General features: G+C 41.7%; 1 protein-coding gene across 1 annotated transcript; it reads right to left on the bottom strand.

Moving 5' to 3' along the window:
- Positions 1–690: 690 nt before the first annotated feature.
- On the bottom strand, positions 691–14,653 carry clcnk (chloride channel K). The gene is made up of 19 exons (XM_076741550.1): positions 14,506–14,653; positions 13,209–13,340; positions 12,962–13,090; positions 11,742–11,881; positions 11,558–11,635; positions 10,892–10,967; positions 10,256–10,381; positions 9,374–9,458; positions 9,028–9,129; positions 8,376–8,460; positions 7,578–7,724; positions 6,816–6,885; positions 6,601–6,711; positions 6,110–6,326; positions 3,378–3,511; positions 2,558–2,628; positions 2,021–2,101; positions 1,020–1,106; positions 691–729 (listed from the first exon to the last, which is right to left on the bottom strand). The coding sequence occupies exons 1-19, from the start codon at positions 14,651–14,653 to the stop codon at positions 691–693; spliced, it is 2,058 nt and encodes a 685-aa protein (XP_076597665.1).
- Between the last annotated feature and the right edge of the window lie 14 nt (positions 14,654–14,667).

The raw sequence follows: 14,667 nt of genomic DNA on the forward strand, positions 1-14,667 counted from the left end.
TCGTACGATTAAATACTGAAATTGAATGAGCCATTTGCATCTCCACAAGATGCTAATACAACTTTGTCAAACTAGACAATATGGGTGTGATGGATATGTGATGGCTGACTTATCTCAAGGACGTTTCAAGTGTCTGTAAAGTGATTTCCACAGCGTACTGAAATAAATAGAAACCAAAGGCTGCATGGAGGTTAACAGTCACTGTCGAACTCTCAGTACGCTCTGGAACAATCGATACTGAGGCAGCGTGGTTTAGCAGCAGAAGCACACCAGCAGGGTTACACTGTGTTAATTGGTGTACAAACTGTTTTGCAGCCTTTTGCTTTCATCCCCACTGGATGTTATTGTGGGTAGACACACTGTTAATAATGCTACATGTTACAATGTGCAGATCACTGAATGAGATAGTGTGTAATCTCCTAGGTGGATGACATCCTGCTAATTACAATAAGAGGCAAAACAATAAGCTCTGATAAATGTTTATCATAGAAGCCTCCAGCTAATGACAGTTTTGTTTGTGTGCAAATATTGTTATGCTTTACAATTACAATTAGTCATTTTTATGCTTCGCGAATGAAGAAGTGATATCATTATTAGAGCCACGCTTGCATTGCAGTTAATCAGACAGAGATGGATTCATGTTTGCTTCAGAAAGGTCAAAGGATTTGCTTATTTCCTGTGTGTCCCTGCTTAGATTTCTTTGGCCAAGTCCTCTATTATTCTCTTCAGCTGGAGGAGAAAATAGGGAAAGAAATAGGGAGGGAGGGAGGGAGGGAGGGAGGCAGGGAAAGAGAGAGAGAGAGACTGCTTTGAATCTGTAAGTAGCCATTTTGCCTCCTACACTCTGCATAATGTTCACAAATCCATATAGGGACATGGTCGTGTTTGCAAAGTGCATATGGACGAGACAAACACCCACAGAGGAATGTAACAAGCTGTAGTGTCATTAAGAAAATATCAAATATCAAATTTGTAAGTGTTGATGACTCTAAATGCACATCTTATACAAGACTCATTACCTCCAGCCATGTGATGAGCCCAACCAGCCTTCCCCTGTCTGCCACGAACAGTGTCTGGGCTCCAACCAGACTCAGGATACTGTGGACCTGTGAGAACGCAGACAAAACTGCAACTGAAGTCTAAAATATCGCTGACTTTGGGAAAAAAACTTATTCAAATCCTTTCTGAGAGTTGGATGAGAAGATGTAAATCTCTTGCTATATATCCTGAGATTTTTGGCCCCAAACATGTTATGAACACACACTGACATATCATGACCTTCTAAGTTAAAAGCTTGTTAGCAAGCAGTTGGCTTTTTACACATCCAGCAGTTATGGAGCAGCATTATCATTCATTTGGAGTCGTGTTTGTGTCGAATATTCACTCATTTTGAGTCTCTACCATCTCCTGAAGGAAGTATCTGGTGGTTCTTGAGCTGCTAAATGCCCCACTGTGCTCACCAGCTGGTTCCCAGGTGCTCAGAGGCTGAAAACAATGTTACGAGAGCAGTGAGAGTGAACCGGTGAGCTTGTGGGCCAGACAAGCCGAGTTAAACAGAGAGGTACTCAGTGATACTCTGGTTCATCACTACAAGTGACTCCTTTCACAACGTCACATTGTTTGATAAATGAATAATGAACAAATAACAATTAAGTTGCTTAGCATTGAACTGGACCAAAAAAAGTTGGGGTTTGTACGAATTTAACACCTAACAATTCACTGATTAAAACGTTAAATTTGTGTACTGTCTGGATAAAAAAAATAAAATGAAATACAAGGTGTCAATTAGCTTTAGAGGTGCTGGTTTTTGACCTTTGGAGAGAGCCAGGCTATAACTGTTTCACCCTACTTTCAGTCTTTATGCTAAGCTAGGCTAATCACCTCCCAGCTTTGCCTCTGTAATTAACACACAGACATGAGATGGGGTCAATCATCTCATCTTAGTCTTGAAAAGAAAGTGAATAACAGTAATTCCCAGAGTGCAGAATCCATTCCTTTGAAGTCCCCAAAGCCTCCCTACCTCCTGAACCGTGTTGTGAGGTGATAGCAGGACAGAGGTTGGGTAAATGCAGCAGACCTCATCCAGATGTTTATCCAGAGTCTGCACAGAGCAGCACAAAGATATTCACATTTATACGTATTTTCTGTCTGGCAGGCGCTTGTCACGCAGCAGCATTCAGTATAATTTGAGAAATTATGATTCACAGTGGATTTCATTGCCTGAAAGAACACACTCATACTTTGTCTAGTGCATCCTCAGACATTATTTGAAGCAGCAATCCCATAAATTGGTTTTCTAAAACCATTTTTGATAAGCAGCTGAAGTATTTTTCTGTAACTACATAATGCTTTGAAATGGATCTCAGCTGCCACGAAATGAGCGTCTCAGTCAGCCAGCAGTCCTGTCTGTACATCCTGCTCCAGTCCTTTTTGCAGCTGTTTTACATTCAGCCAATGTTGACGGGTTGTAAAGACATGACCTGCCTTTTAAACAGCATGACAGAGTTCACTCCTCTTTCTTCTGAACCCTCAGCTACCTGACTCACTCCATCCTTACCTCAGTCTTACTGTGACGCAGGAACATCAGCAGCTCCGATCGGAGAACAAACCCCAGTAAAATCAGTGACTCTTCAACAGAGGAGAGGAGAGGAAATCAGTCGGTGCTACGGTTTAGCATGTGTGCAGCTTTCTAGCGGGCTGTGAGCTGTCTGCAAACATAAAATTTTCATCAAAGGCTCATCTGACCAATTGACTATTTTCTAACACTTGTCCGACACATTCTCACTCCCAACTCACACATACAGACGCTTGGTCAGGTCCCTTTGGCATCACTTTTTAAGGCACTGGGGGACCCTTTTAGATTCATTTATGAACCATCATTACATCCAGATGTGGACTTTTCTTGCTCTTCATATGACATCATTTGGCATATTGGGAGTGAGAAAGGTCTGTCTGTAGCAGTCAGTCAGACTACCCTGTACCTTGAAACATGGGTACCTAAAGGGGTACCCAGTGTCTTAAAAAGTGATGCCAAGGGGTCCTGACTAAGCATCCATATGTGTGAGTTGGGAGTCTGAAGGGGTTGACTCAGCTCCTTATCGAGGCACTTTGCTGAATAGCCACAGCTTTCAGAGTGGTTACAACTTTTCATCATTTCTCTCGTCATTTTCATCCTGTCTTTCAGCAGCTCTATGCGGTGTCATAACTATGTTTTTGACCAGCATGTATGTGATGTTTTCTTAAGGATCCTGCTGACTTTCTGCCAATATTCCATATCCTTAAATATATCTTATTTTTTGTGAGACAATTTAGACAAAATATGACTCCTCAGCCAGAACTCTGGGATAAAATGCTGTCAAATATCTTTGTCTGCGCACCATGCGAGTCAACCACAGGGATTTGTGTTTCAGTGCTGGTGCTGACAGCATGCTGAACCTCCGCTGGCCCAGCTGCTTTCTGAAGCTGCACCGATTTCGCTCCCAAAACCTGTCCGACAGGCGTGGAGGGAAGCCTGCAAAAGAGATTAACCAAGTCACACCTGGAACAAAAGCAGCTGTGATTAGATGAAATGATAAATGTCAGCGTGTTTATCTCGGTGATGTCAGAATTGATTCATCTATGGTGGGCAAAGGTGAAATATTTAATTTGAAGCCAATTAAACACTGAAAGAAAACTTTATTCTCTGGATGTGAGGATTCACAAAATGAATGCTTTGGTTTGAAGGTGGTAACAAAAGAGGACGTGACATGCAGATTACAGTGACATCAGATGGGCTTCATTATCATTCAGGAACTATTCAGTGACATGTTTAAATAGACTGCCTGAAAATCCCTGACGAGAAGTAGCTGGTTACCAACAACCACTGCACAGTGCAGTAGTAAAGAGAGCTAAAGAGGCCGCTGCTGTAACAATGCAAGACAAAGGGTGTCATCACTTCAAGGCACACCTTCCAGTGGGTAACCCTGGCCATGCAAATCCCTTCCATACTTTGCTGACATGCCGAGTCAAGCCAAACCATCACACATGTATGGAGTGCATTTCCTGCTGTCAACACGTTCAAGCCAGCATTGAAGCTTTTTGTTTTTCCCTCTGGAAATCATTTCCAAGTAGTTTAAGCTGTCTGGCAGACAATACGATGAGTGATTTTGTCAGAGGAATAGTTGAAGCCATCTCAGCCTGCATGTAGTCAACAAGGAGCTGTTGGTAGCGTAACGATGACTTGATTTCTATCTAAACATATCATTAGGGGCTGAAATCCTGTCTGGGTGAGAGACAGATGGAGAAGAACAAACCTCAGTGGGGCTGCTAACTGCCGTCATCACGACAGTATGGGGAACGTTTTCCTTGACATTTACATCGACATTATATTTTTCAGGAAACTCCTGTCTCTCAGTTGTCTAAAGTTTGATTTATATCTTTAATCAGTGCTTTACTATTGAGTCATAGTGGAACGCCTGGTGAGGAAAACGACTGATCACGATTCAAAATGTCAAGGTCTCCCTTTGACTCCTCATCAGCGACACCGGAGGATTATTAACCCGGGCGATTATGTTGAGAGATAGTGGGGGATGTTTTCATCATAGCTTGTGTCCTATAGTACAAAGACCACACCAATAAACAAACTGTTGTATGGGTGAAGTGTGGAGTGCATATTCTTACATGTCCACTTACACTTCAGTCCACATCAGTGAATCTTCTGCCTGTTGTTCTGCCTGAAGACACATTTCTCCCACAGTTTCATGCACTAGAGATGCTCGACTTTAACAGGTAACAGAACCTGTTCTCAATCAGCGTCCACACATAATGTAAATTCTTTTCAACAGTGACTAAGGTTTTCCTGCCTCGGAGCAGAAATTGAGAATAAGAGATTCGTGGGTGGCTGATGGGATTCTTGATCAATACCAGTGACTCAGCCATTACTTGGCAGGCTGCTGAAATTTCTGCCTGATAAAAATCACAAAATCCATCCTTCTAGTTGAACTCGCATTGCTGCTGTGAGTTAACATCAGGGACCACAAGACACTTCTGGCTAGAAGGTTAAACAGACTTTGTTTTGTTTATTCTGTTGTGAAAATGTAATCACTGCATGTCAATTATGGATCACTGAAAGCCAGGTAAGGGAATAAGAAGGGTGTAGAGTGTGTGTGTGTGTGTGTGTGTGTGTGTGTGTGTGTGTGTGTGTGTGTGTGTGTGTGTGTCGTAACCACTAGTGACTAAAAGGATAGAAATTTTTGCCGGGGAGTTGCCACAGGGAAAGACATGTTATTTAAATCCAAATGGTTTATCGTCGCACACACTCAGCTCTCAGATTTGACTCGTTTTACAGAAGTCTTAGAAATTAGACTTCTGCTGCAATTAGACTCAACCACGCTTAAATCAAATGCTAAAGTTAACATTTTAACTTGCAGACAGTTGATGTGAAAATGCCAGTGTTTACTGCTGGTATGTAAACTTTAGGATGTCATCCTCCTACGTTTGTATTAATCTCAAAGTTCAGCTGAGGCTAACTGGAATTTGGTCATAGTTATTGAGTTATCCTGTTATAATTGGTAGTTTTTCATAAGAATGTATTTTATAATGTGTTTATATACACGTATACATAGTTAAGTTTTTATTTTTTATCCTGCATCCTTTTACCTTGATCCTTCTATGCTACTGTTTTTGTCTACTTTTTAATAAATTGCTACCTATAACTAATTTCCCCGGTGTGGGATCAATAAAGTTTTATCTTATCTTATCTTATCTTGTCCTATCTTATAAACTAACCTGGTGCACCAGATTGTTTGTTACACAGAACGTCATGTGATCTGACAAATGTAATTTATAAACTGGACAACTGGACATTTTGACAAATTGTTGCCATAAAAGAAAAGTGAGGGGACCATCTGAGAGAAAATGGTAATGTTGCTTCTGTCCCACCTTGTTTGAAACATGTTGTTGAGGTTCAATATCAAATATGTTGTCTTTGTACTGTTTTCAGTTGAGTATATGTCAAAAAAGATTAGAAAATGGTCACATTCTGTTTTATTTCTGTCTTATACAGCATCCAAACTATTATGGAATCGGGGTTGTATTCCTTTAATCATTCTGACTCTTTGTTATTACTCACTGGGGGCATGCCTTCATGAGAGAGGGCAGGTGGGGGAGCCTCTTGCTGATGGAGAGCGCGTCATAGAAAGACGGGCGGTGCTCAGAGCGAGCCACGGCATTGGCCAGCAGAGTGGCGAGGAGGACGGGGACTGCGTGGCTGAACTGACCAGTTAACTCTACAGCCAGGAGAGCAGGGGACAAGGTGTGTGTCACAGCGCCGGAGAGGGCTGCTGCACCTACAAGACAGCAGTTTGATCTCTAAGATCATTGTAGAGTTGATCAGTAATATTCTGGTCGTCAGTGGAAAGTCTGACCCCAAGTTCAATCTCATACAACATTTTAGCAGATTCAGCACAAATTCATGTCAAACATAATACTGTTTCATAGGTTTTTACATCCCAATATAAACAGTTAATATTTGCAATTTTCTGGAATAAGTTTTCATGAAAAATATCAGCAGGATCATGACTACATGTCAGCACCAAAAAGCTATTGATCAGGTTTTTCTACCAGCAAGTGCGTAGCCCCCAGGATTTACAGCAGCCCACTGCTCGCCTGTCGTCACTGCAGAGGAAGACACATAAGATACTCCCTCTCCAAGCAAACGGCCCAAAGCTGCCCCTGGAAAACAGAAATTTATATTTCACTTTCCAAGACAAATTCAAACTTTTGCCATTTTAGTATTCTGCAAAACAAAGTTGACCAAGTCCTTTCCTTTCACTCACCGTAGACAAACACTGGCATGAAGTATCCAGCTGGCAGAGGCAGAGTGCAGGCGAGGACCAACATCCACATCTCCAAACCAACAACAGAGACACAGACTGTCAAGTCGCTCCTTGGCATCTGAACAGCCACTAGAGCTATACCAGCACATGCAGCACAGCAGATGACTCAATGTTTGCAGTGCACTCAAATCAATTATGCACAAATACATAAATATTGAATCATGCCCATTTACATGTCACATTTGCATGTGGTAAAACTGGCAAGTAGATCTGACTGAATGGGTTCTGGAAAAGTGAACGTCTCACAGAGCTTCATGCTTTGCAGAAGCTTTACTTTGGCTGGTAGGGAAATGTAGAAATGTTCACATATGCTGCCATTTTTTTTTTCTGCAACAGTTTCTGCAAGGATTTCTTTCCGTTTGGAGTACAAATGAGAATAATAGATATGTGGGTGGTTCTTGATTAATACCAGTGACTCAGCCATTACTTCGCCAGCTGCCGAGATTTCTTGTTAAAAATCCGTCTTTCAACCTTCAGTGCTGCAATGAGTAAGCATCAGACATTTCAGCCAGAAAGGTTACACAGGCTTTAGCTGGCTTACTCTACTATGAAAATGTCAATTCCTGTATGTTAATCATGGGCCACTGTGACCCAAGAGAACAAAAGGAGTGACTGCTTGAGCTTGGTGCCTTGTTAAGATCCCTGACAGTTATCAGTGCAGAGATGAAATTCCTCTTAATTGGCCTTTTCTGTTGCGAGTACCTTCATGAGCAGAAAGACAGCCAAAGAAAGGTAGACAGGAGTCCCTGATGAGCTCCACTCCAACAAAGGCTGAGCAGAGGCATTGTGGGATTCAGAGCTCCACTGCCTGCTGTCCAGTAAAGAGGTGAGGAGCTGCTTCATGGTGTACTGTGAACGAGATTACTGTCATTCTCCGCACAAGAAAAACTAGAAAGAAACAAAGGGTGAACGCTAAAGGACAGGGCTGTCATTGTTCTGTATTTTTCATAGTAGGGGTCTTTGGCTATGCTAGCAGCCCTGTGAGACTGTACTGACGGACACCATGCGCACCATGACAATGCTAACATGGCAACGTTTTGAAGGTAACGTTTAGTAGATTAGTTTTGCATGTTGGCATGCTAAAATTTTTAGCAAATGTTACTCAAGCAAGAGTAACTAGTACATTTGATTGGGACTCTTTTCCGCCATGGATTAATACACATTTTTGTTCTAGTGAGTATTTACGGTGGCACGAGGCTGTATGGAGGGCTGAACCAAAATAAATTACAGCATCTGTGTTCATTGTAATGAAGGAACATGTGACCCAGTGCAATAGTGTGGCTCAGAGATGTATTTTTAACAGTGTTTGGATAACTTGTGGAGCTCTGTGGCACAGAGCAATAAGGTTTTGTTTGTCTTGGTCTTATAAAGAATTTTTCCAGCCATATCCTTCAAAGGCACAATCTGTGATCCATGCACCAAAACCAAGTTATATACTTCATCAACTCATTATTTATGTATGTATATCCATAAAAGTCTTAAAGCTTTGTTGGTTCCCACCTTAGAAGCCATATATTGACCAGCGGAGTGGGGAAACGTCAGAGATGCCAGGAGGAAGGCCGCCAGGCCTGAGTATAGACCCTTCCTGCAGAAAGGTACTCACATAGATAATTACTTGCTTGGGTCCCTCCAGTTTAAATTGAAAAATGTTTTAACAGGTGAACTGCATTCTGTGACCTCATCAGAATAAACATGAGCGCTCAGCCTGCTCTGGTTTTTTCAGATCTGCAAAGGTTTACAGTTTTTTTTTATTTATTTATTTTTTTTATTTTTACATGACTTAGATCTTTTTCTTCTTGAGTAAAGAAAACAGTTAATGAGAAACAGATTTTCCAATTTGTTTAGGAACAAGATCACGGGGGTATCTTTAAACTGTTTAATGGGGGTTGAAAGGCCTAACATAGTCATTGAGCGTATTTTGTGCTTTACATAATCTATTGTGCTATTTTTAAAGCAGTTTATATAGTTGCATAATGGTACGGTAAACTGGATTATCCTTAAAGAAACACACCATATTTTGGGACATTGGTCCAACAATCTGCTTGAACTGATGCTCCACTCAAAATCTACAGTATCTCATGAGTCTGCCTTACACAGCAGATGACTCATCGCTGCATCACAATCTGGCTTACGTATTTCAAAGAGCTCTCACTCTGTTGTCAGCATCTTAATGAAGATCGAGTTTGTTTTGGTGAACTGCAGGATCCACCGATGGCAGAAGAGATAGAAGCAGCTCACAGCTCCACACAGCAACCTGTTTCCAGACAGAAAGCTTACTCAAACAAGAACGGCAAAAGGCTGAGAGTAGGGGAAGTGATGAGGAGGCCAGGAAATGACTGGAACACTGTGGGTGCTAATTAGAAAACACAGCAGAACTAGTCAAAAACTTTTCATCGTGCTTGATATGAATATGACTACCAAATGTCAGTTGTATTTGTAAGACACAGACAAATAGAGGACTTGTTTAACCATGCAGATGCCGTCAAAAATGAACTTACCCCAGGAAAGCAAACAGCAGAATCTCCAGTGGGTAGAAAGGTAAACCAGTGGGGAAATTAGTTTTGAACAAGGCCTGAATAGTCTCTGTGGACACAAAACAAATTGGAGTCATCCCTCCGATTTCTCCCACAGCCGTTCAAATCTAATCTGGCCTCACTTTATTGCATTGGTTTTTATTGAAATTTACATTCTGTCAGCTTAAATGTTTCTGCTAATTCTGCCAGTGTTGCTGTTCCCGGTCACTGTTATGACATGAACAAGTATGACATTTACTTTGAAAGTAATGCATCAGTCCACCTTGAAATGGGACATTTTCATGGGAGAGGGCGCTTAAACCAAACTCAGTTAAAAAAAATGCCATGTTTGTTCACAAACATATACATAGAATAGAACACATTAGACCTTTTTACAAATTGTCTGCTGATGTCAGCACATACACTACATGGCCAGAAGTGTGAAGACAAACAACAATGCACTGATAAGTGGTGTTGTGTGAACATTTCATTTCCAAACCATGCCCTTTCTTCTGCAACAGCTCCCACTCTTCTGGGTGGGCTTTCACCAGATTTTGTTACCTGGTTACAAACCGGGAAGTACACAGTTTCTGAAATATAATTGTATGCTGTAACGTTAAGATTGCCCTTCATTTAAACAAAGGTTCCTGCTCAAACCATGAAAAACAGCCCCAGACCCAAAGTATATGGACAAGGGTGTCATACATAGTTGGCATATAGTGACGGTGCTCGAATACACAATTTTTCAATAAAATCTTAGCTCTTAGGTCCTGCTATTGGGTTTGTGGCCCCTTTTCCAGTGACGCTAAAGGGAAACTTCTCCTTGTTGACCATGCGGGGTCAAGTGCTGATCAGGGCCTTCATTACCTCCATCTCCACTCCAGACTGAGAACAGGCGGAAGGTCAGCGCCCCACAGGCAGCTGAGAAGAAGCAGGGGCAGTAATGCCTCAGGGCAAAGTGAGAGCACATCACCTCCACACTGAACAAGACACCTGGCAAAGGAGGGACAAGGGAACGACAGAAAACAATGAGTGTGAGGAAGTAACTTTAGACAAAACAGAAAAAAGAAGAAATATATAAAAAGGAATTGTAAAAATCTACATATATTTCAAGAGTTAATATATAGTTTAATGTTTTATTTAAGTTATAATAATGACATTTTAATTTCATCCTACACTGTGAGCGTTAGGAATTGGAAGTTGGGGTGATGAAGCCTCGACACGGTTGTAAAAATAAAATAAACAGCAAGGTGAGAGGATCAAAATATTATTTGTAGAGTTCATCAGAGGAAGAAGAAGAAGAAAGAAAATGATGAATATGGTGGAGGAGCAGTGAAGTGCGGGCAAACAAAAGAAAAGAGCAAATAAGTGAGGTGTAGGAGAGGGAAATCAAAGGTGGAAACACAGTAGCCACACAAGTGTGAGAAGGGCAGAGGTAGCGCTTGAATCAGATAAATGAAAATCATGGATATCCTAATGCTGAACCTTTACTGGCTGTCTCACCGCTGATGGGAGCCCCGAAGCAGCTGGCCACCCCGACTGCAGCAGCTACAACCAGCATTTCTCCAGAAGCTTCTTCCTAAAAGAGAAACATGCTATTAAGCGCTGTCTCTTTTCATATCTTTGCAGTAACAGACTGCTGCATCTGTTGAGTCGACACGGTTGTAAAAATAAGATAATCACAATAAGCAGTATAATCTGTGCATTGTTTATGGCAACATCTCCTTTTAGCTCTGTGTTGGTTTCCACCCTCTCCTGGAAAGAATAATATGACTCTCGTGGCTAAACGCTCTGCTATGTTCACCAGCTGGTTGCTAACTTTATCCGTCTGTCGTTAGATGCTGGGCAGGTAATGCGGGTTTTGATTGCTGTAAACAGCTGTTTCCTTCTGCTGGAAACAAAGCTGAAGGGGGGCAGAGTTTACTGGCCAGAAAAAGAAGATAATGAGCAACAAGAGGCTAAAAGGCTCCGCAGAGCTGACGTGAACAGCAGAGTTTGGTGATAATTCTCTGTGATTAACACCTCACACAGAGTCATTTGACCCATTGTTTATGTAAATATATTGACTGATACAATTTTAGGATTTACTTTAAAGGTTTTTGATAATTGTACAAGTAGAAATGTGGGTAAACATTTCACTACATTTGAATGTCTTCACTGTGGTTTTACCTTCTTATTAGCTTGGATAAGAGTGCAGAGTTTGCTCAGGTAGGCTCCAACCATGGTGGAAAGATGCACAAACGGGCCCTTTAACAAATACAGAAAACTTTTCATAATGAAGCAGACGACGCACAATTTTAAAGAAAGGCTCCATATTTTGAATCACAGACAGGTATACTGAGATGTTTCTCACCACTTTGCCCAGGAAAATAGTGCTGCCAGCTGCCAGTGTACAGATAAGGCCCAGGAACTTGGTAAACATATTAGTGAGAGACAAGTAATGAGGCATTTCAATACCAGCCAGCATGGTTCTCACCTCTGGAATCCCAGAGCCTGAGGAGAAATGAAGCAACCGGACAAGAATTTTGAAAGTGGCAGGCACTGTACTAAAGCAATCAAGAAGTCTCTCGCCAGCTATTCTAGGTAAATGCACGGGACTGATTTCAGAATAATTAAACAGCGGGTAAGGAGGTGACAAGGACAGTGTGATTTCAAGGACAATCAGCACAAAACAGATGAAAATGAAGCATAATCTAGTTTGTGATTGGTAGAGTTATGTAGCTGCACGTCGTGTTTCCAGGCCTGAGGATGCGTCTTTTGAGAACATGGTCACATATCGAATACATTTCCCCTTTTAGGGTTCATCTGAAAGTCATAAACATGAACATGAAGCTGACAGGGGCGAAGGGGTAATGTCCTCTGAAAGACAGGATGCCTGGGGCAGAAAGGGTCGGGAGAGTGAGGTCCTCTCTGGTACATCCATCATATCACACCAAGCCTTCTCCTGCAGTGCCGTAAACAGCAGCACACCAACACTGAAGAGAAACGCATAGAGACCCCTGCTCCCAGGACTTTTTCAGTAAGACATACAATCATAGTTGATGTTTCATGCTGTATGTCTCCCGTTACCTCTCACTGAATTTGAAAGATCATATCACACTTGACTTTTTCTCAGTGCCATTTACTTTAGATAGGAAAGTTGGTTCTTAAAGAAACTGGGAAAAAATCAAGATATACACTGCAGTATGTCTCCGTTCTTCATCTCATCTTTTCCAAGAGTACCTGCCTAAGATGGAAACCTGTTCCCTGAGATAGTTCACTTATCTGATCAATCGTTTGTTCAGGTCCTTGCCCATGGATACACACCTTCCATAATAATGAACAACCAGGAAAATGAATGAATGACACGAAACAGTGCCATCTATATTTCTACTTGCATTCCAGCTTTTTTATGTCGCCTAGCCAGCCAGCATTTGTTTCTACTTGTATGGTTTTAAATCAACGGCAAGTCTAAATTTAGTAGTTTCATCCTAATACTTAACTGTGCAGTAACCGCGTGAGGGAAGCAGAGACAAGGCACAACACTGACAATTTTTTGGCATACTGTAAGACATTAACTGTTGCAGGACAGACCTGTGGAGAAGGGACAGATGTTGTGCGAGAACGATGATGCGACAGCACACAGGCATGCTGGGTAAAGAGTCCAGCAGAAGAACTGCAGCAGACTGTTGCCCTCCAGCTTCATGTAAAGCCACTGGTGAGCTACAAGTGGAGTGAGAGAGAAACTTCAATAATCCGTTGCTCACTCAGACTGTATCCTGTACATCGGGGTGTGTGTGTGTGTGTGTGTCTGTGTGTGTGTGTCTGTGTGTGTATCTACCACTCAGCAGCTTTGTTACACTGAGGTCCATCAGGAAGCTCAGGATGGCAGTGAAAATGCCTAGAGCAGCATAGCCATACCACTCCATCCCACACACTGTTCCCAAACAACGTGTCAGCTTCCACAGCCACTCTGTGGACACGAACATGTGGATCAACCTTCCTGAACTTTAGTTTGTGTCTTGTGTGAGGCCAGAAAATGTGCATCACATATGATTTATGGAGACTGTGAGAAGACAGATGGGTTTTCCTGGGTTAGATCTGATGTTAAAATGCAGAGCTTGTAAGGCACACAGTGGCTGCGGACCCATCCCTACCCCTTTAATTGCCCTTTTCTACTGCAAGAATTTAATGAAAGGTGACAAAACTTGTAGCCATCCTAAAAAGTTGAACTTTTGTTTCCAATATTCTCCACTGGTGCATGAGTTACAACAAGGCTGACTACAACAGTCAGTCAAATAAAATCACAATTTTACTACTGCATCTGCATTGACCGGGACAATTGCCACTTTAAAGAATAAGAAGAATGAAGGATGATTGTTGAAAAAATATCAAGAATTTGGGTTCAAGATCAAGAGGGAGCTTGAGTCCGAGGTTAGACACAAACCAGAAGACTTCTCAGCACCTGGCAGAAATGGACATACCCAGGAGGGGTACTGAGCATGAAAGAACATGTAAGAAAATCAATAACAATATCAGCACCATACTTCTTCCATTGTTGTCTGTCCTGCAGCTGCTTACATCATAGCTGGTTCTGCTTTTGCCTTTTTAACATTATGCATAAGCAAAACTTGTTTTGTAGCCACACAAGGCACTTAAAAGGTTCAGGTCATGCAAAGTCCGACGTTACGGGTTGTTAAGTTGATGTAGTGGAAAAGGGCTACAAGGATCTTCATTTGGAATGAGGTCACATGCAAACACTAATCTAATACAGAGAAAGTATAGATACACATATGAAACAGAAATTACTACATCTGTGCAGAGTATGCAACAGATCATACCTATGCATGAACGGATAATGAATATTAACAAAATAGAAATCTCTGACAGTGTGAGTAGTGAGGGAAACAGTCACAATCTGAGAAAATGCATTTCAATAGCATACATATTATAATACCACACTGATTGCGTTGTCCTTCAGCTCAACAATAATCTCTGACTTTTATTAAGGTCAAACAAATCTCTTCTTGCATGATATCACATGCATGATGCAGATTGCCTTTAAATTACAGCAGCTACTCTATGATGTGTTGATGAGTATTGATCACAGTCTAATCATTTCCCCTGCTCGGTCTGACCTTTGACAGCTGCACGGCTCCGTTGGCATGGTTTCACTGGGTCAGCAAGGAGCGGACTCTTATAATGGGATGTCGCCGATTGATTTTCTCGCTCCTGGTTGTTCAGTCTGACGGTTTCACTCCCAGGAGCCTCGTCCATGCTTTTCATTGTGTCTTGACATA

This window comes from Chaetodon auriga, chromosome 10 (genome assembly GCF_051107435.1).
Source record: "Chaetodon auriga isolate fChaAug3 chromosome 10, fChaAug3.hap1, whole genome shotgun sequence".
Lineage (NCBI taxonomy): Eukaryota > Metazoa > Chordata > Actinopteri > Chaetodontiformes > Chaetodontidae > Chaetodon > Chaetodon auriga.